The following is a 19,720-nucleotide window of genomic DNA, read 5'->3' as shown; positions in this document are numbered from 1 at the left end:
TACCAGGTTGGAAGGGACCTCAAGGATCATCTGATCCAACCTTTCTTGGCTAAAGGATAATCTATACAAGATGGTTGCAGTGCTCTGTCCAGCTGAATCTTAAAAGTGCCCAATGATGGGGAATCCACTGCTTCCCTGGTGAGATTATTCCAATGTCCAATTGGTCTCATGGTGAAAAATCTCCCTCTTGTGTTCGATCAGAAAACGGAGTCTGGAGTGGTATTCCTTGCACTAATCCCATGCTGTGGGGCTTCCATTAGTCAATTGTGGAGACCACGAAGGACCACGTTCCTCTCCTCCCCTTATCTCACTTGACGTTTGGTTGACTCCGAGCATTGCACTCCACCTTCCTCCAAGGCAGGGCATGATGCAGCACTCCCCACCCTGAGTGCCCGTGTTCGGGTGATTGCACCCAGCTGAGATGATCTCAGGCCATCTGAAGCACAGCTAGAACGTGGTTGCACACCTTCACGGCCGACCGGACTTGATGAGCCATGCATGGAGTCTTCCAAGCTCTCAGCATGTAGATCTACCAACAAGCCAACAGTCTTGGCTGATGGAAGAGGTTGGGGTATTTCTTCCTCTCCTCAAGAGTAGAAGCAGCTGCCAGCACAGCAGGAATGATGCTCTGGGAACTCCTTCTTCCCCTCCTGTCCTGATGGAAGACACCTCTGCTTCTTTTTAGGTCCCTTTGCAATGCTCATTTTCTCTTCAGCAGTTCAAGTGTCACCAGGTGTGTGTCATGCTTTGGGCAGCATCTGCTTTTTGCCCTCCAAAGAGGGGACCGAGCTACCAGCCCAGGGGCTATTTCCACCCTTGAGATCTTTTTTTACTACCCAGGGTCTTTCTGGTGGCCCAAAGCAGGGTTAACCCCTCGTTTTGGCATGCATGACTGCGGGCATCTTCCCAGCAGAGACGGTGTCACCTGCCTCTTCCCTGGTCGGTCTCCAGGACCTCCCACATGGGAAACGGGGCTGTGTGGCTCCAATGGATGCTCCTGCTTTGCTGCCTTCTTCTCAGGCTGGAAAATGATAAATTAACTGTACCACAGCCTGTGCTGAGATCTTTTGGTCAATGCAGAGTCGGTGCATCCATCTTCCAGCTGCTCAGGGAGAGACAGGGAGCAAAGGGTGAAAGCCAGCTGGTTATAACTGCATGGAAGTGGAAAAAATAATACTAAATACTAAAAATTTCCAGCAAACTTTGGAGAGCTTTCAAAGGAGGAAGAGTGCCAGCAGAGACCTGTGAGCCTGGGCCGTGCTGGAGGCAAAAAAACCCACTTCTGTATCTTCTGAGCTCTTCCCCTCCCAAATTTCTCCCCCATCAATAAATCTCACCTTCCTGCCCTCTTGGGCTCCGACCGCTGATTTATGATTGCTGCAATGAAAGACGCCGAACAGAAACGAACTCTGTGGCTCCAAGTGATTTACAGAGACATCTTGATCCCTCTCCTGCCCCTCTCATTTAATTTAGTGGCAGCAGCAAGTTTTTTTACACCTTGGAAGTGACAAGGATTTCATCGTGTTTCCCAAAGAGTTCGAGGCTTTCCCTCTCACTTTAATAAAAAAAAAAATAAATTCCCTTGTTTCTCTCTGACCCACTGTGGCCAGCCAGGCTGTGACATAGAATCATAGAATCATAGAATGGTTTGGGTTGGAAGGGACCTCAAAGATCATCCAGTTCCAACCCCCCTGCCATGGGCAGGGACACCCTCCACTACACCAGGTTGCTCAAAGCCTCATCCAACCTGGCCTGGAACACTGCCAGGGATGGGGCAGCCACAGCTTCTCTGGGCAGCCTGTGCCAGTGCCTCACCACCCTCAGAGTGAAGAATTTCTTCCTTAGATCTAATCTAAATCTCCCCTCTTTCAGTTTAAAGCCATTGCCCCGTGTCCTGTCACTACACGCCCTTGTAAAAAGTCCCTCCCCAGCTTTCCTGTAGCCCCTTTAGGTACTGGAAGGCTGCAATAAGATCACCCCGGAGCCTTCTCTTCTCCAGGCTGAACAGCCCCAACTCTCTCAGCCTGTCTTCATAGCAGAGGTGCTCCGGCCCTCGGATCATCTTCGTGGCCTCCTCTGGCCCCGCTCCAGCAGCTCCATGTCCTTCTTGTGCTGGGGACTCCAGAGCTGAACACAGTATTCTAGGTGGGGTCTCAGGAGAGCAGAGCAGAGGGGCAGAATCCCCTCCCTGACCTGCTGCCCACGCTGCTTTGGGTGCAGCCCAGGACACGGTTGGCTTTCTGGGCTGCCAGCGCACAGTGCCGGCTCATGCTGAGCTTCTCACCCACCAGCACTCTCAGGTCCTTCTCCTCAGGGCTGCTCTCCATCCATTCTCCGCCCAGCCTGTACTTGTGCTTGGGATTGCCCCGACCCACGTGCAGGACTTTGCACTTGGCCTTGTTGAACTTCATGAGGTTCTCACAGGCCCACCTCTCCAGCCTGTCCAGGTCCCTCTGGATGGCATCCCTTCCCTCCAGCGTGTCCACAACACCACACAACTTGGTGTCATCTGCAAACTTGCTGACATGCTGAAGACAGACTGAAAGCATTAATAAACACCAGCCCAGATTTAATGAAAGGCAAAAGATTTTGAGCAGAAACCTCCGAGCGGATGAAAGCGGAGCCCGGCTGATGAGCATTTATGAAACGAACGGCTGCCAGGATCCGGGGAGGGACGGTTTGTTAAATTAGCCGTATCTGTACTGGGCAACTGCTGGAGAATTAAGCGTGCCCATTGCAGCTCCGAGATGGGGAAGGGTTAAAGCTGTGCTAAACGTGAAGCCAGGGCGGATTTCAATGCCAGGTCGCTGGTTGTGCTGTGGTGGAGACGTGGCATCATTTCTTGCTATGTTCTTTTTTAAAGCAGGTCCCATGCAGGAAGCTGGAACACTCAGCTCCGAGCTAATGGTTAAGCACTGATGCCAGGAGGCTTCATTCCCTACTTTGACCTCTCCTGGGACAACACCACGGCAAGCAAAGCGGCACTCTGTGCCGGGTGGATGGCATTCCCAGAAAGTGAGAGCCTAAAACAACTGTTGAGTCTTGTCTGGAGACCTCAAATCCTGATGGTTTCCTGGGTATCATCTGCTTCAGGCTCAAAACACTGTCCTGAGGTGGGTCCCTCAAGCCCTGTGGGTGCTGCCAGGGACCTCAGCTGCCCAACTCGCCCACCTGGGTGCAATTAGAGACCGTCTGCAGTAAGTTAATGAACATAATTTGTTATAAGTGCAACTAAAGAGGAGCCCTCCCCAGGCCACCCTTCGCTCCTCTTGCCTTCCTCCACCTCCCGCATCCCCCCAGATCTCGGTTCCATGCCCCTTTAGCAGGAACCACAGCCGAAAGGGCTGGACGAGGTGGGTGGTCCTGGCTTAGTGCTGCAGAGAGGGAGGGAAACAGCCACTGTTGGTTTAGCTGCGTTCGCCTTGTGCGTTTGGGCACGTGCTTTCCGGGCAGGAGAGCCTGGCTTCGCTCAGGAGCATCGCCAAGCCCTGAAGGACACGTTTGAGGAGCTGCAGCTCCAGCGCTCCGGCTACGCCAGCCAGCGAGGTGGGACAGGATCGGGGGTGCTGGTGTTCAGGGACATTTGGGAGCTCCTAGTGCTGCGTGTTGCAGCGGAGGGAGATGGTTGGGTCTTTCCCTCAAACCCCAGCAAGGCTGAGCCCCTCTTACCTTCTCTCGTATTAAAGACAGGAGAAATTGTGTGTTGAGTTCAGAGTCCTGTTCATTTTCCACTTACCAGTGGCAAAGTGTGAAAGCAGAAACAAGAAGCCCAACGTACTTTGAAGAGGATACATATTTATTCTGGGGTTTTTTTTAAAAAAATCAACAACAATACCACCCTAAACCCAACCAGCCAACCCCAAACCTCTGCAAAACCACCACACTGATCAAAAAGTATTTTGGCTCACTCACTTTTCCAGCCTCTGCTAAAAAACACGTGCAACTATCGCTACAGCAAACATTAAAACCAAACAAATCAGTAGCCTCATTTCGGGGAGGAGCCCTGGCTTCAAACACCAGTTTTGGCTACCGGGGCCCTTCTGCATGGACCTTTCCTCCATCTCACAACTGGGCAAGCTCACCCGCTCCCCTACAGCAGGAAGGGAATCGCTGCCACCCCTGCGACGCTGTAACAATTATAAATATTCGGCACCACGCCGCTCACACTGTAAAGTTAAAAAAAATACCCCCGACAACAGCAAATACTGACCCGTCGTTGACACCTGGTTCGGGTGAAGACCAAGTACAGCACACAGTTGAAAGAAAGAGAAACTCAAACATCCCCAAACCCACCAGCATCCCGCAGAAACTGAAGACAACGTGCAATTTCCTTGACAAAGGAGCGACCCAGCGAGCGCTCTACGTACGGCACGTCACGCTCAGCTATTGCTTTGCCAAATCCCCAGCTCAGGCTACGGCAACCACCACCGTGGCCACCTAAAAGGAGCTCCAGCTCCTGCTGCCCAACTGTGACTGCAGCTTCTGGCCGAGTTACGCCGCTGTTTTAAGCTTGGATGAATCCCACCGGTTGGTTACTCGGTGTCCCTGATGCTTTCACGTGGAATTTGTGTTACCTTCCCCCAACTCCCTGTCTCAGCTGCAGCTCCGTGTAAACAGCTTTGAAGGTCAAGATGAGGGATAAAGGCTTTGTCTCTCTCGGGGTCCTTCCTGAAGCCTGTGCAAACAGCTGGAAGAGAGAGTCAACCTGCACTAGGTGCAGCTGTTGGGAGGCAGTCTCCCCATCTACAAAATCCTTGGAAACATCCCACGTCTGACACTCAAAATACAAGAGGTTTTTCCGGCTCAGGAAAAATCAAAACCAGAAGGCAAAAACCCTTCAGCATCTCAGGAAGGATCAAGTTGCAGGTCCCATCAGCATCATACTGGCTCTGGCTGGGCTGCAGTTAGCCTTTTCCGTAGCGGCCCGTATGGTGCTGGGCTTTGGATTTGTGGCTAAAAGTGCTGACAACACACCAATATTTTAGCACTTGCACAGCATCAAGGCTTTCCCTTTTTTTTCCCCCCACCCCCCACCAATGATCAGGCCACGGGTGGGCCAGAAGCTGGGAAGGGGCACATCCAAGACTGCCAACAGAGACAAAAATCAGCAATAAAAAACAGAGGGGAGGAGTCTTTGGAATGGTGGTCATTGCTCAGGGACTGGCTGGGCACAGGTCTGATGGTGGGAGATGGTGACTGGTTGCCTTTGCATCACTTGTGGGGTTTTTTTTTCCTTTCCTCTTTCCTTTGCTATTAAACCATCTTTATGCACAAATTTTCTTGGTTTTGTTCTTCCTATTCCCCCATTGCGGGGGACAGTGAGTGAGCAGCCACGTGGTGCTTCGCTGCCAGCTGGGGTTCACCCACCACGAGCACAGGTTTAAGGGTGAAGGGGTTGTAAACACCAAGGCTGGAAGCCATCAAGACATTGGGTGGAGGAATAATGGACTACAGTCCTTACTTGGCCAAGCTTGGTGTGAATCAGGTTGATGTTGCTGGATGCCTTAACTATCACAGCTGAGCAGGGACAGCGTCACGATGATGAGAACAAGGTGCTCCAGGAAAACTGAGGCAGCTGCTCCTCACCTTGCTGGGAGACACACACTGCCTGCATGCACGGGGCCGCATACCTAAAGCTCTTGCAGCCCACCCCTGCCCCAGCTGAGGGGTGGCACTAAGGGACACCGGTCCTGCACCAAGTGGGTGCTGCTGTGATGCACAAAAATGCCACGAGCGAAGCTGATGCCCAAGGGGTGGGAGAAGAGAAATGGATGAAGGGACAGTAAAACCAGCCCCACCCAGCAGCAGAAATAAGCTCAGCTGTACTGGCCCTTCTTAAGTTTCTTGGCATCATTTGATCTCTGAGGTCAGGCTGGATGCAGGGGGACCACAGGCGTGGTGGCCGTTGCAGCTGACTGCAGGTAACGAAGCCCACTGAACATGCTTGTAATGAGGGAAAAAAGCAGGAAGGGACTGGAAAGCGACCTGCACTGAGGACCTAACCCAAGCAGGAGGAATCCATGATACTCGCCGGCTGGTGAAGTATCAGGGCAACATCTGAGGACTCAGCGAAGCCTCAACAGCACCTCACCGTCTCCCTGAGAAGGCTGCGAAGGTGACGCAGCACCACTTTCTGTCCCCTTAGCATCACCTTTTTGGTTTCCTCAGGCTCCCAACTAGGCCCTGCTGCTCGTGATGGGGGCTTGGTGGCTTGGGAATCACCTCCCTGAGCCATTCCCCAGTGGAGGATCTACTGGGCAGACTGGAAGCCTGTAGCTACAGGTGTATCCGACACCCTCTCAGCATAAATGGTAGGATCAGGACTCAGGTTAACAGCCAGCCTGGCATTTCCAGTGTAACTAACAACCTGCCGCGACCTGGGCATCGAAGGACGGCACCAAACAGGCTCAGGGTCCAGCTCATCGGAGCTGGGAGGAATGGACAACAGCACCACAACCAGGTTGGGCTCCTAACAGAGAACTGGGTCAGCTTCTACATGACTTTAAAAGGGTTATTCGAACGAGAAAAACTGGGGAAGAGGCTGGAAGCAAAAAGGGTTGCATAAAAAAAAAAAATGCAACCTTGCAAAAACAACCGTATCGTCTCTCCGTGATCTGTTTCAGGTAGGTTCCCAGAGGAGGCTCCATGCTTCCCAGGAGCTTGGCACAGCCAACACCTCCCCCATGGTATAAAAACAACCCCTCTCTGGGGGATTCCCTGCTGCTCTGCTCTAAAAAACAATAAAAAGGTCCCTGCAGAGAGTCCCCGGCCATTACTCCTCCTTCGGCCTCTTCCTCCAGCGGGCCAGGAAGGGCCCGAGGCTGTTCCACACCTCCGTGTACATGAGAGTCCCCACGAAGACGAAGGCGGTGCCCAGCCAGTGCCAGGCCGTGAAGGGGTTGCGGAAGTAGAGGATGGAGAAGATGAGGCTGACAAACTTGCGCAGCGTCACCACCAGCGTGACGGTGAGGGAGGTGCACTCCGTGGTGAGGATGAAGACGCCTCGGATGCAGACATATCTGGGTGGGAGGAGGTAAGGGGACACGGGGGCTGCAGAGGGAAGACACTTGGCCAGGTCTTCAGGAATGCAAAGGACTGGGCAATGGAGAGCCCCAGCTTGGTTACAGAGGGAATAAAATTCCCTTCTCCTCACATCAGCATTTCTACAGCCACGAACAGCTTCACTACAAACCCCAGGGACACCCCAAATCTCCCAGACTCCCTCCAAGCTTGCTCTGGGACAGCAAAACCATCCACTGGAGCATCTGGGGCTGATGTATGGTCAAAAGATTAATGGCACGCAGGGTTTACAGTCCCTGCCATGGAGCCAAGGAAAGCTAAAATCAGACTTCTCCATTTCCACCCAGCAGAAGTCTCATTTCCACCCAGCAGAAGTCCCATTTCCACCCCTGAGAGGGGACAGGAAAATGCAGGTTAAACAAGGGGGTTTCATGGAGGAGCCTGAGCAGCAATAGAGCACAGTACTCTCTCAACAGTGAGAAGATAATGGTAAAAGGGCCTTGGACTGCAGGGTCCCTTTTTTGAGGGCATCTCAGCTTCTTCAGACTTTCCAAGCTGTCCTCACTGTCTGGAAGAATCCACACACTGATATAGCACACAAATGGTTCCTGATCTGTCCCTTCTACTTAGAGCTGGCTGGCAGAACCACCACGAGTTTACAGCCTGCGGAGGTGGTGCCAGATTTAAGCCACCCTGGAAAAGATCCTAAGCCCCAGGTTAAATTTCATTCTATATTTTCCAAGAGTTACAGGAAAATCAGCTCCCAAATGCAGGCAAGACTCCAAGGACTCGATACCCTGCCCCCATTCCTCCTCTCCCACTCTGATGCCATCTCCACGGCGTGTCTCAAGCTGAGCTTTGAAAGGATACTGAGTGATGACGTTCATGAGGAGGTAGAACCACATGATTGGCAGGGTCAGCCCGATCACTGGGACCTGGAACGGCTCTGCGGGGAGAAAAGATGGAGCAAGGTCACTGCCCTGCTACTGCTGAGAGAAGAGGCAAGGAGAGGTGTCTCTCCTGTCCAGGACTGACCACGATCCAGGACACAGCAGCAGGAGCAGGGAAGTGATTGCTCCCCTGTACTCAGCACTGGTGAGGCCACACCTTGAGTACTGTGTCCAGTTTTGGGCCCCTCACTTCAAGAAGGACGTTGAGGTGCTGGAGCGGGTTCAGAGAAGGGCAACAAAACTAGTGAAGGGTTTGGAGAACTTGTCCTATGAGGAGTGGCTGAGGGAGCTGGGACTGGTCAGTCTGGAGAAGAGGAGGCTCAGGGGGGACCTTCTTGCTCTCTACAATTACCTGAAAGGAAGTTGTAGGGAGATGGGGGTCGGTCTCTTCTCCCACATTAGGAATGACAGGATGAGAGGGAATGGCCTCAAGTTGCGCCAGGGGAAATTTAGGTTGGATATCAGGAAAAATTTCTTTCCAGAGAGGGTTGTGAAGCATTGGAACAGGCTGCCCAGGGAGGTGGTGGAGTCCCCATCCCTGGAGGTGTTTCAAAACCGTGTGGATTTGGTGTTGAGGAACATGGTTTAGGGACCCTGACAGTGCAGGGGGAATGGTTGGACTCGATGATCTTGAGGGTCTCTTCCAACCAGATGATTCAATGATTCTATGAGAGCAAGGATCTGTCTGTGCAACACTTACCAGACTGGCTGAAGAGGACCGCATGGTGGTAGATGTTTGGGGCGAGGAGGAGAAAGCCAGGGAGTGGTAATGCATGCTGGAGAGAAAAGTAAAGACGTGGTGTTAACAGATTAGGTGAACCCACTTTACTTCTCATCCTGGGAAACCAGCCCCACACATCTGGATGAGAACACGCTCTCCACTGCTCCAGCCTTGCAGCGTGTGATCCTTTGGATTGGTGCCGAGTACAGGGTGGGAGGGGAAGGGACTCTCTTAGCCGTTCTATCTGCCCAGTAAAAGCAAGAGAAAAGACATGGTGACTCACATTGTAAAAAAGAGCCTCTTTGGAGTGCTTCCCAAACTGCTTGTACAGCGTCTCCTGGAAAATCCCCATCCTGGCAGACATGAGGAGGGCGAAGGTGAGCGCAGCGATACCTGGAACAGAAGCACAGCCTTGCAACGCTGCTCAAGCACGGCATAGCTCAGGTCAACCAGCCTGAAGACTCCCACATTTTGGGTTTCAGTGAAAAGTGCCAAAACATCCAGACTTGATAAGGAAACTGGTAACGGTCTTGGGGACACGAGTATCTTATTACAAAGGCTGAGATGCCAAGAGACTTCTGAAAAGAACACCTTTTTAAAAGAGACTCAGCCCTGGCAAGCAGAGCTGGTGGGACACCAGGGATACAGTCATTGGCCACTACTGACAGTACATCAATCCCAAGTCCCCTGAAAAGCCACCAAGAGACCTAGGTTGGAGGTATAAAAATAGACTCAAGTGCCAGACTTCAAAGACTGCTCCATGAAACACTGTGCTGAATGTGCTACAGCCCCTCCCCCGCTCTGCAGCACATCTCACAGCATCAGGTGTATCAGGCAGGGCTGCTTTTGTAAGGAGAAATCAAGAAGGTATCTGCAAACACGCATGACTGCAGTCTCATTCTGTCCCTGAGCCACCACCTTGCAGCAAGCCCTTAGGTGCCGTGTGGAACTCTTGCTGGCCAAATGAAGAGTATCTCCTTGCACAAAGCCATAACGAGTGCCACAAAACCCCATTCTTCGCAAATCAACATCCACCAGATGCTCAGCACGACTTAACCTCAGCATGGGGACTCCCAGCATGACTTAACCTCAGCACCGGGACTCCCACCACCTTCTGCTTTGCACAACCCACACGGCTGAGGACATCAGCGAGCTGAGTCTTGCCAGTATCCCAGCAAGGTCGGCTGGAGACGTGGCACTCACGTACCTAGCAGCCACCACAAGAAAACCTGGAGTCCGTCCTCTTCATTTAAGCTGGAGTCAGATGCCTGGTGGAGGGAAACACGACACAGTCACCATGAGCTACCACGTCCTTGCAGCTCCTTTGGACCTGCCTCTACCTCACTCTTGGTTTGTGTGTTGTGTTCCAAGCAAGCCCACAAAGCAAGGACTGCCCAAGGTCTCACGTTCTCCAGAGTTGTTTCCCTGGCTGAATAGAGGTGGTAGCAACTACAGGGAATCCACTCTGCTTCAGGGAATGCACCAGATTCCAGCAAAAATTGTAAATGTCTGATCAAGAAAGTAGCTTTTCTGAAAGCAATGTGCTGGCTTGGCCAGAGACAGAACTCTTCAACCACAAAAACAACCAGTGCTGCTTAGAAAGCTCCCACAGACGGCCCGTTGGCAGGCTCCTCCGTCCCCATCCCAGAGGGGGTTCTGCAGGAAAGAAAAAGGGCTTTGGCCAAGCCCCAGTCAGGTACTAAAACCAGGACTCTGGCTTGCAGTCAAGACCTTGAGGAAACCAGGCCTGGAGATGCTGTTAGCCGAGGGTAAGACTCCAGGTAGCACGATTTGGCTCAACCCTCTTGCACTGTGGCTCAGGGCAAATCCGACTACTCACCTTTGCCATGACTCTGCACACCAAACCCCACACCTGCTGAGAGTTTATCTGGATTAATACAGAGCTGCAGAGCACGGACCTCCTCAGATGCCCCAAGAGTATCAACAGCTATTAAATGATGGAGGACTTGGAGGTTTGACAGCCCTGCTTCATTTCCAGTCTCTCAGAGCTGGAGCAAGTGCAACCAGTTTTCACTTGACCACCACTTTATGCCATTTTTCTGTCTTCAGTTGACAAGATCAGGCTGTGGGTGCTGACCCAGGAAATCTATCTCTTCTGGGATAAAAAGAGTAAGGATTTAAAATGGCTTTAAGAGTTTTGTTTAAGATTCACCTGCTCCTAACTCTGACGCATTACAGTAAGAGCAAGAGAAAACTTCTTCTAGCTGTTATCTCCAAGGCAAAAAAAAATGGTAGGTTCTTAGCAAAAAGCAACCTGAACAACACAGGATAAAAGTTAAACCATGTGTATGAGTGTGTGCATTCCCTCCTTCCAAACCACAGGAAAACGAGACCAGGAACAAGAGCTTTCAGGGAGCAGATCCAGAGCTAGGAGACATCTTGTCTCTCCGTTAATAGTTGAGCAAAGGGAACTACTGATGAAGGAGCTGACACCAGCTCCTCCTGTCAAAAAGGTTCACAGCTATGACCTCAGGCCCTTTCCAATCCTTACCACTTGCTTTGCAGACATGAAAGTGCAGGTGAAGATCCCCAGGGACACCAGGGCTATGGACGTGTATTTAGATACGCTGTACCTGCCAGGGGAGAAGAGAGATGTCAGTGACCCAGCCCAGCCTCATGTTGCTCATCTGCTGCTCTCTTGCATTGCATTTTGCTCCATTATGCCGGTGTGAACTTGAGGTAATGGGCATATACCCACTACCCAAGGCTGGATATTGCTGGGAGGGAAGGCCAAATTACTCCAGCTGCAACAAAAAAGAAGCATTTGGACCAAGATCTCCTTGCTTGTGGCAAAGGATCCTTCTCAGATCAAAGCCAGAGCAGATCTCTGCATAGTGACTGGCAGAGGATGTGCCCACACCGGTCCAACGGCCAGACCCCAAGCAGCTGGAAGGACCCTCCCGTCCTGATGTCTTTGCCCACCGTGGTGGGTTGACCCCAGCCAGCAGCCAAGCACCCACACAGCCACTCCCTTATTCCCCCAACCTCAAGGGATGGGGGAGAGAACCAGAAGAGCAAGAATGAGAAAACTTGTGGGTTGAAAAAAAAACCACAACAAAAGCAATGCAAAAGCAATCACTCACCACCTCCCATAGCATGGCCATCGTGGAAGCCAACTCCCAACTCCCTTCTTCCTCTACCCTGGTTTCTATTGCAGCACATGACATTATATGGTATAGAATAATCCTCTGGCCATTTTGGGTCAGCTGTCCTGGCTCCATCCCCTCCCAACTTCTTGTCCACCCTCAGCCTACTCACTGGAGAGGCAGGCAGAGTGGAAAAAAGAGGAAGCCTTGACTCTGTGCAAGCATTGTTCAGCAACAGCCAGAACATCAGTGTGCTGTCAACACTGTTTCAGCCACAAATCCAAAACACACCACCATATGGGCTGCCATGAAGAAAGTTAACTCCATCCCAGCCAGACCCAGTACACCCATCCATCAGGAGCAGTACTGGCCTCACACAGTAACAGGAAAGAAAAGAGCTAATATTAGAGGGCTGCAGCCATGTGTAAAAGCTCTCTCTTCAGTCCATGCTTGCCTTAAATAAAGGAGTGAGGGGTGGTGGAAATGCAGAAGAGGGAATTATTCCAGCATCTAGTTCCAGCACACCTCTGTGCCTCAGTTTCCCCATGAGTAAAACAAGAATGTTTAACAGGGAATGGGAATCCTGACTAAACACCAGTCAGGATTAAGTCAATGGCAAAACATTCTCTAATGGTGTAAGAAAGAGGCTTATGATTTACCTTTTCTTCAAAATTATAATACCTAGAGCCATGCTTGCTATGAGAGAGCCCTGGGAAAGAAGAGAGAGGAGGAGAAAAACAAAACAGAAGGTCAGCATGACAAAATTCCCTGGGCTGGGATGCTCGCCCCAGAGAAACACCACAAACTCAATACAACTAACACCAAAACACCAACAGAAATGCCAGAACAAGGTCAGGGAGACTGCCAGGGTGGGAAGAGCTAGGCTAGAAGGAGGAGAGTTGTTAATCTGGGGGGCTTGGGAACAAGGATGCTGGGGCAAACAGGCTACTACAGTCTTCTGGCCAGTGGGCCTCCCTCTTTTTTGGCCTGCTCGTGACACGTAGTGCGTGCTACAGACCAGAACGTGGCCAAATCACTGTGTTTTTCATTGGGAACAGGAGTCCAGCTCCGTAGATTGACTGCAGGGCTGCAATACAAGAACCATCCCTCATGGTTAATGTGGGACAGGGCTCCTCGAGTGCTGTCTGTTTTCCTTCTTTTCAACCTCTCCTGACTTCAGGTATCTTGACCCTATGATGTGTTGTGGGAGAACAGCCCCCACCCAGCAGATTTTGTTATTCCCAACAGCTGGGGTTCCATTTTCTTTGGTTTTAACAGATGTTTTAGCCCGACATTCATCCATACTTAAGTGAAGATGCATTTTAGTAGTGTTTTCCAAAGCAAAGGACTATGCAGAAACAGTGGAACTAAGCCAAATCCATGCTCTCTGATCTGAGGTGTTTAACCAAGACACTTACACCAGGACATGAACCATGTAGCTGTGTGGTGGAAGGGAAAGCTGGGTCCCTTTGGCCTGCAATTCAGACCATCCAGGGCTGACAGCCAGAGTCTGGGCCTGGTTTTGTCATCATTACTTCCCCATCATCTTTGGAAAAATGAAGCCCATTCGAGTCTTAGTTTCCTCATCTGTTCAGGGACATTAAGTTGACATTTAATGGTCAACACTGTGAAAGTGAGAAGTTGAGCTGAGCCTTCGGAGCAAGGTTGTCCTCCCCACGAGTTAGCTGGAGTTTAGCATTTGCACGGGGGTTTTGGTGCCCTGAGGGAAGGAGAGGGTGGCAGAACACATGGAGCAGGGATAGTGCTTGCAGAAATGATGGAAAGAGGTGCCACGTGAGGAGGAAAAGGATAGTATGACAGTACTCACTGATCTGAAGATCATGTGCAGCGGCATGGCGATATTTAAGTTCAGGGCATAGTTATTCACCACACTGACAGTGAAGAACATAGCCACCATGATGAAATAGTACCTGAAACGCAAAAAACCAGCTGATACCTGTGCAGGTGCCTCCCTGGGATGCTGGTGCATGCCTTGGGAACAGATTATGGATTGCAAGGAAAGGTGTGTTGCTGAGCAGGAGCCCACCTCGCTCTCGGGTCTGTGACAATGACTAACAAGAAGATCAATCCAGTTTGGAAGTAGTGGGGATGTCCTCAGAACAGGAAGCAGGCTGACCTGCACCAGCTCAGCTTCTGCTAATCCCAGAAGCAAAGGGGAACTGAGGATTGCTCAGCTGGGATCTTTTAGCACGGAATTCCTCCAGATCCCTCTCTTCTAAGGCCTGTGGCATAAGACAAGGCTTGATTTAAGGGGATTCAATTTCTGCCAGCAGGCATCGCTACGCTGAGCAGAAAGAGAAACTATCCGAAGCCAGGCTGCTGAACACCTCCACGGTTCCACACCTAAGCTAGAGTGCCTCCACAAATTCAAGTTCCTCACTGTGACACAGCCATGAACGGCACTAAACCTGCCCTCAACTTTCTGCCACAAAGATCTCTGCCCCGAGCACTCATCACAGCACTCTGTTTTGCCATGGCCTTGGCAGTCTACTAAGGAGCCCCACAAAACCTTCTCAATTCACTTCGGCCGTTGAGTGCCAGAGAGGAGAGCACGAAAATGCCAGGTTATTGCCAGGACAAGATCAGCCCTGATGGAGAAATGCAAAAGTGAATTTGGTTGGCTTTGCAGTAAACCTCTCCCTCCCACCCACACTGCACCAAGCCCCAGAGAGACAGTAAGCTCTTTGAACACAGCAAACTCTTAACTGTGCAAAACACCGTCCTGTTTCTTGGACAGGAAAGAATTTGATGGCAATTTCCTATTAAGAATTCTCTTTCAAGAAAGTTCATATTTTATCAGGCATGACAGGTTTCCAATGAGGCTTCGCAAATGCTGCAGAATGGATGGGATTTAGACAGGATAAATGGATAAGCCATTTTATGAAACACTTCTCGAGATCATAGATAGCGTGTCAATTCGTGCCAGGCAAAAGCATTCAGATTGACTGTACCTTATGGGTATGGCTGGCCTCTTCCTCCCAAAGTTGGCTTCGAAGATAAAGCCTTCCACCGCGATAAATAGGAACTGGGAGAACGTCACGATGTTCCCACATCCTGGAAACTGCCTGCAGGCATGGAGAAGACAGACAAGCGTTAACAGCAATGCCATGGAGAACAAACACTGCGTGGAGCTCCAATAAAGAGGCTAACAGCTCATAATCCCGGAGTGAGCATCACCCTGGAGGGCCTTCACCACTTTATCCGTCCAGGTTCTCACACTGCCTTTGTTAAACACTTCCCAGCAGGTATTTATTCACCCATGCTTGTAGATACACGTGCAGCAATCTTTGATTCCTCAAACATTTCCAAAGAGGAAGTGAGCAGCCACCCCTGTCATGGGGCATGGGGTGAATTGGGTCAGGAAATGAAAGAGGAAATTGGTGACATCTCACAGGTCTGTATAACGTCCCACCGGGGTACAGGATCTGAGTGAGCGACATTAAGCACTGACATAACCACACTGAAGCTGGATCTCCCTCTCTCTCATGAAGAAGTGGTTTTGATAGGGCTCCTCCCCCACCTGCAAGCTGCTGTGTTTGTTAGAGGCCAGGTGAAATGATGAGTCCACCCAGGAGGAAGGCAGTAGGGACCGCCCACTGTAGGAGAAGATCAGGTTCGAGACCATCTAAAGAACCTGAAAGTGGACAAGTCCATGGGACCTGATGAGGTGCATCCGCAGGTTGTGAGGGAACTGGCAGATGAAGGGTGAGACAGCCCATAACAGCCTGACATGAAACAAACACTCCCTGCATGTTGCTCATCCATTCCTAGCAGACACGCCTGCTGCAGACTCTGCCTCCTTCCTAAGAAGCTTATAGGGAGCAAGAGAGGATTTCCTGGGAGGTACACAGTCAGCTGTGGGCTCAGAGGAGGCTGTGACATGTCAGATAACCAGAAAGTTCACTGTTATTAGCAGCGGGAGACAGAGGAATTTGAGCAAGTACTTCCCCTTTGTTCAGTGCAAAACCAAAACCAAAGCCAAGGACCTGATGGAGATGCTGCAGGCCGCTGAGTCCCGATCCCCACCCTGCTGCACAAGCATGCAGCTTGCTCACGCAACATGCCGTCACAAGTAGTTAGAGGCTGAGTCTACACAGAGTTTTGCAGAACGTAAGCTGAGAGATCCACTGGAGAAAAGGAATAACCAAGCTGTCTCCCGGATAGCTGAGCTGAAGGTCTGGTGTCCTCCAAAATCTCCTCTGTCATCCCGCAGACATCTCGGAAAAAGCAGCAGTGCTCTGGTTAATGCAGAGCTGTCCACGTGGTTGCCACCAAATAGCACCTGGAAAGGCCATCATCTCCCTGCATTTTCCATGGGGCAGGAACTAGCCTGAGCCCCTCTCCTCTACCCACCTGCAAATTTTCACATTTTTCAGAGCTTAATTGTCCATGAGACGTCAATCCCTGCTGTGCAATGAGGTTAAGAGGTTCAAAAATTGCTGGAGGGAAGAAAAGGGATACTGAACCAGAGACAGGACAGGCTCCACAGTTTTATCTCTGTAGGGGAATAGAAAGCAAGTGTAAACTTGGAATAAACCAAGATTGTCTCCATGCACCGGACTTTGTTTCCTCCCAGTTCACAGATCACTGCATTCAGTCACTTGCTGCACATAGCACCACCCATTACCAGTAAAGTGTTGACACAGTGTTATGTGCTGGCTGATAATAGAAAGACAAACAAAGGCAAAAACCCCCAGGCTGTATCTGCCTGTGTCTTTGATTCACAATCTTAACACACTGATAGACCTCAAAGAAGTGACAAGAAGACTGGATATATCAACCAAAGATCTGCTTTAGCTGTAGCCAACTGAGAAAGAGTCCTCCAGAAGCAACGTAGAAACACTGTGATGCAACTCGTCACCCTGAGGATGGAACTGCCTGGGCTGTTAGTGTCCAGCAGCCCTAGCAGATGGTGGGATGAAGCAGCCAGAGCAGGGCTCTTGGTCACGTCAGCAAAGCACAAATAGAGTAGCCCAATTTCTGCATATCAGTTTGGGACACGTTGATGAAAAGTACTCTCGTTCAGAGGTCAACACAACCAAATCACTTCTCCGAGAAAGATTTCTGTCCATCACTTAAGAAGACTCCACATTTCATAGAGAATTCCTTCAGTGGCTCCTGCAGAAGAACACCCCACACGCACCATCTGCGCCACAAAGGGAAGAAATCCCATTGAGATCTACCACGCAGATCCTCAACCGTTTTTACAGAGAAGGCACCTCACAAGGACTCAGCTTCAGAAGGTGAAGAGGACATCGTGGGCTTTCCAACCAGGCCTGTATGTACCTGCCACACAGAGCTTTGGCATCACGGCTCAAAGACAGATCCACGGGGACAAATAGTAAAGGACACTAGCAGAATGGGTTGGCTTGCTCCAGACAGGGGAAATGGGATGAACTGGATGGTGTTTCTCACCCTCTTCAGGTCTCCTTCTCTTACTCACACAGAGGTTTGTCTAACTTGCCCTTGAAAACCTCCAACAAGGAGTTTCCCTGCTCTGTCTCTTGCAAACCCACTTCACTACACTGAGAGGGACCAAACCTGGGGTTCTGGCCTGCTTTACATCCCTTTCACAGCAATTTAAGCCTCTTGTTTCTTGTTCTGCCTCCAAAGCCCAGCAGAAAAAAATTATCTCCTCTTCTCTGCAGCCATTCTCCATACATTTAAAGTCTTTCATCTGTCCTCAGGCATCTCTAGACTAAACAATTCTCATTCCTTTACTCTTTCCTCATAAATCCTGAGCAAATTTCTTCCAGTCACTTCTGTTATTCCCCACTAGACTGTCAATCTGGTCACTGCCTTTTCCTATGACCTTGCTCCAAGACTCTGCTTGTTATGGGAAGATTCGTCTTCAAGAGTGACTTTGTTTCCCTCTAGACAATACCAAGACCCAAAGAATAATCAGAGTTACCCCAATTTAGGGACCAAAAGTGAACAGGGCAAGAGAGAGGCACAAGAACTGAGCTGTCAGGAACAGCTAAAGTGGTAAGAGGCAATGCTTAAGAGAAGCTGGAGTGTAAAAAGCAGCTTTTCTTAGATATCTGCACTTGGACTTCTAGAATTTGCTGCTCAAAGTCCCTTCTGGGGTTTAGAAACCTAATGCTGCCTTTGAGTGGGGCCAGCAAAACAGCTCGCTTTTGGTTTAAGGTCTGGTTGAAGGATGCACGAGCCTAGTGTGTCTTGCAAGCATCTTGCAAGCAAATGCAAGAAGCCAGATCCAAATGTTTCTCCACCTTGGAGGGGCCTATTCCTCCTCCCTCACTGATGCTGCAGCACAAGGCAGGCAGGAAAGGCAGAGGTTAGAGCAAACCCCACGCAAAAAGACAACTCACCACACAAAGTCTCTTCCTCCAGCAACTGCCTCTTGATTTATCCAGCGTTTTTTGAGTGATTGGGCAACCTTCTGTTAAGGTACCTGAGTCCTGGCCTCCCACTTCGAAGCAAATATACCCACTGCTGGCTTATGGAGTCAGGCTCTCTTTGCACTCCCTTCTTCTCTTAACAATCTGGGATGATGATGGGCAGGGAGGAAGTAAAGGCACCTTTTAACTACTAGTTTCAAAAGCCTGGGCATGATTGAAGTCAACACAGGACTGAATGGTCAGAGATGCAGCTCCACACTGACCTGCTAGGATTGTAGACACAGAACAAGCTCAGTCATTATTTTTTTCCAGTCAGGTCTAGCACTTCTGCCTTCCCAGCTTGCTGACCAGCCATGGAAACAAGATCCACAGACCATAGCCTTTTCCAAGACATGCCAGCCTCCCTCCATCGGGATGAGGAAGGTGACGCAGCACTGGGATGTACCCCAAATATTAGCCCTCCTCTCTCTGCAATCTGAGAATCTGCCTTCGCTCTGAGCGCTATGAAGGACTCCTCGCCCTCATCATATGGGCTTTGCAGCTGTGTGATGCTGCTGGAGATCCCATTTCCAGATGGACGAAGCTCCCTCGGCCATGCCTGCCATCCCTGGAGACCCTCAGCCTGCTCCTGCACGTCTTCTCCTTGGGATTTCGGCTGTTACTGGGATCGGAGAGCAGGGGTGGGGGCGATGCTTCAGGGCCAGACTGATGCGGTGGTCCCCGTGCCTGGGGAGATCCCTGTTCCCTGGGCAGGGTATGGACGCGGCCAGGGATAGGACCAGGCTGGGCCCAGGCTGAGTGGGACAGCCCCAAAACCCCCCCAAAACCCGTCAGACAGTGACACAACCAGGCCGAGGGCCGGTGATCCACACTCGGGCTCCTCTTGGCACCTTCACAAGGAACACCGGGGCCGGGGGCTGCCCCCCGAGCTGAGGGGGGGCCGCAGACCCCCTCAGGGCCCGCCCAGGCTGGGCGGCAGCCCCGGGGGCCCTTCACCCCCCAAATCCTCTCCCATATCCCCACCACCACCTCCGGGAGCCCCCCCGGGCACCGCTGCCGCTTCCCCCCCCCCAGTCCCGAAGCCGGTGGGGAGATGCTGCAGCCCTCAGCCCGGGGGACCCTCCCCCGACCCCCGATCCCACTCCTGCCCCTGCTCCCCGCCCCTGCACCCCCCTTCTGCCCCCGGAACCCCCCCCCTCCCCGGCCCCGCACCTGGCCAGCAGCTCCAGGAACACCACGTTGCTGCAGCAGCCGCCGAACACCAGCCCTACCGCCACGGCCGGGTGCATCGCGTCGCTCCGAGCAGCCAAGCGGCGTCCCGGGCCGCCGCCGCATCCCGCTCCCGGGCCGCGGCCCCGCTGCCGGCCCCGGCCCCGCCGCCCCCGCTTCCTCCCAGGCGCCCGTAGTTCGCTCTCCGCCCGCCGCTCGTTCGCCGGCACGGCCGCGGGACTACAACTCCCGGCGGCCTTCGCGGCGCCGCCCCGCAGCCCTCAGGCTGTGCCGCCGCGGGGCATGATGGGGGTTGTAGTTCCGTGACGG

General features: G+C 51.7%; 1 protein-coding gene across 1 annotated transcript; it reads right to left on the bottom strand.

Annotated features, from left to right (window-relative positions):
• Window positions 1-3,855: 3,855 nt before the first annotated feature.
• Window positions 3,856-19,470, bottom strand: SLC35B4 (solute carrier family 35 member B4). The gene is made up of 10 exons (XM_086610026.1): window positions 19,394-19,470; window positions 14,771-14,884; window positions 13,627-13,729; window positions 12,458-12,507; window positions 11,204-11,285; window positions 9,899-9,959; window positions 8,975-9,084; window positions 8,671-8,746; window positions 7,891-7,966; window positions 3,856-7,019 (listed from the first exon to the last, which is right to left on the bottom strand). Exons 1-10 carry the CDS (start codon window positions 19,468-19,470, stop codon window positions 6,773-6,775), a joined length of 996 nt encoding a protein of 331 aa, XP_086466152.1. The 3' UTR covers window positions 3,856-6,772.
• Between the last annotated feature and the right edge of the window lie 250 nt (window positions 19,471-19,720).

The sequence above is a fragment of the Tauraco erythrolophus genome, chromosome 4 (genome assembly GCF_009769465.1).
Source record: "Tauraco erythrolophus isolate bTauEry1 chromosome 4, bTauEry1.pri, whole genome shotgun sequence".
NCBI lineage: Eukaryota > Metazoa > Chordata > Aves > Musophagiformes > Musophagidae > Tauraco > Tauraco erythrolophus.
This window is presented reverse-complemented; position numbering and strand designations above follow the sequence as displayed.

Excerpts from the sequence above, each read along its gene's own strand:
- SLC35B4 (XM_086610026.1), bottom strand. The coding sequence starts at position 19,470 with ATGCACCCGGCCGTGGCGGTAGGGCTGGTGTTCGGCGGCTGCTGCAGC. Across the intron at positions 13,730-14,770 it reads AGGCCAGCCATACCCATAAG|GTACTATTTCATCATGGTGG; the intron begins GTACAGTCAATC and ends TTTGCGTTTCAG. Across the intron at positions 9,960-11,203 it reads TCATGTCTGCAAAGCAAGTG|GCATCTGACTCCAGCTTAAA; the intron begins GTAAGGATTGGA and ends TCCCTCCACCAG.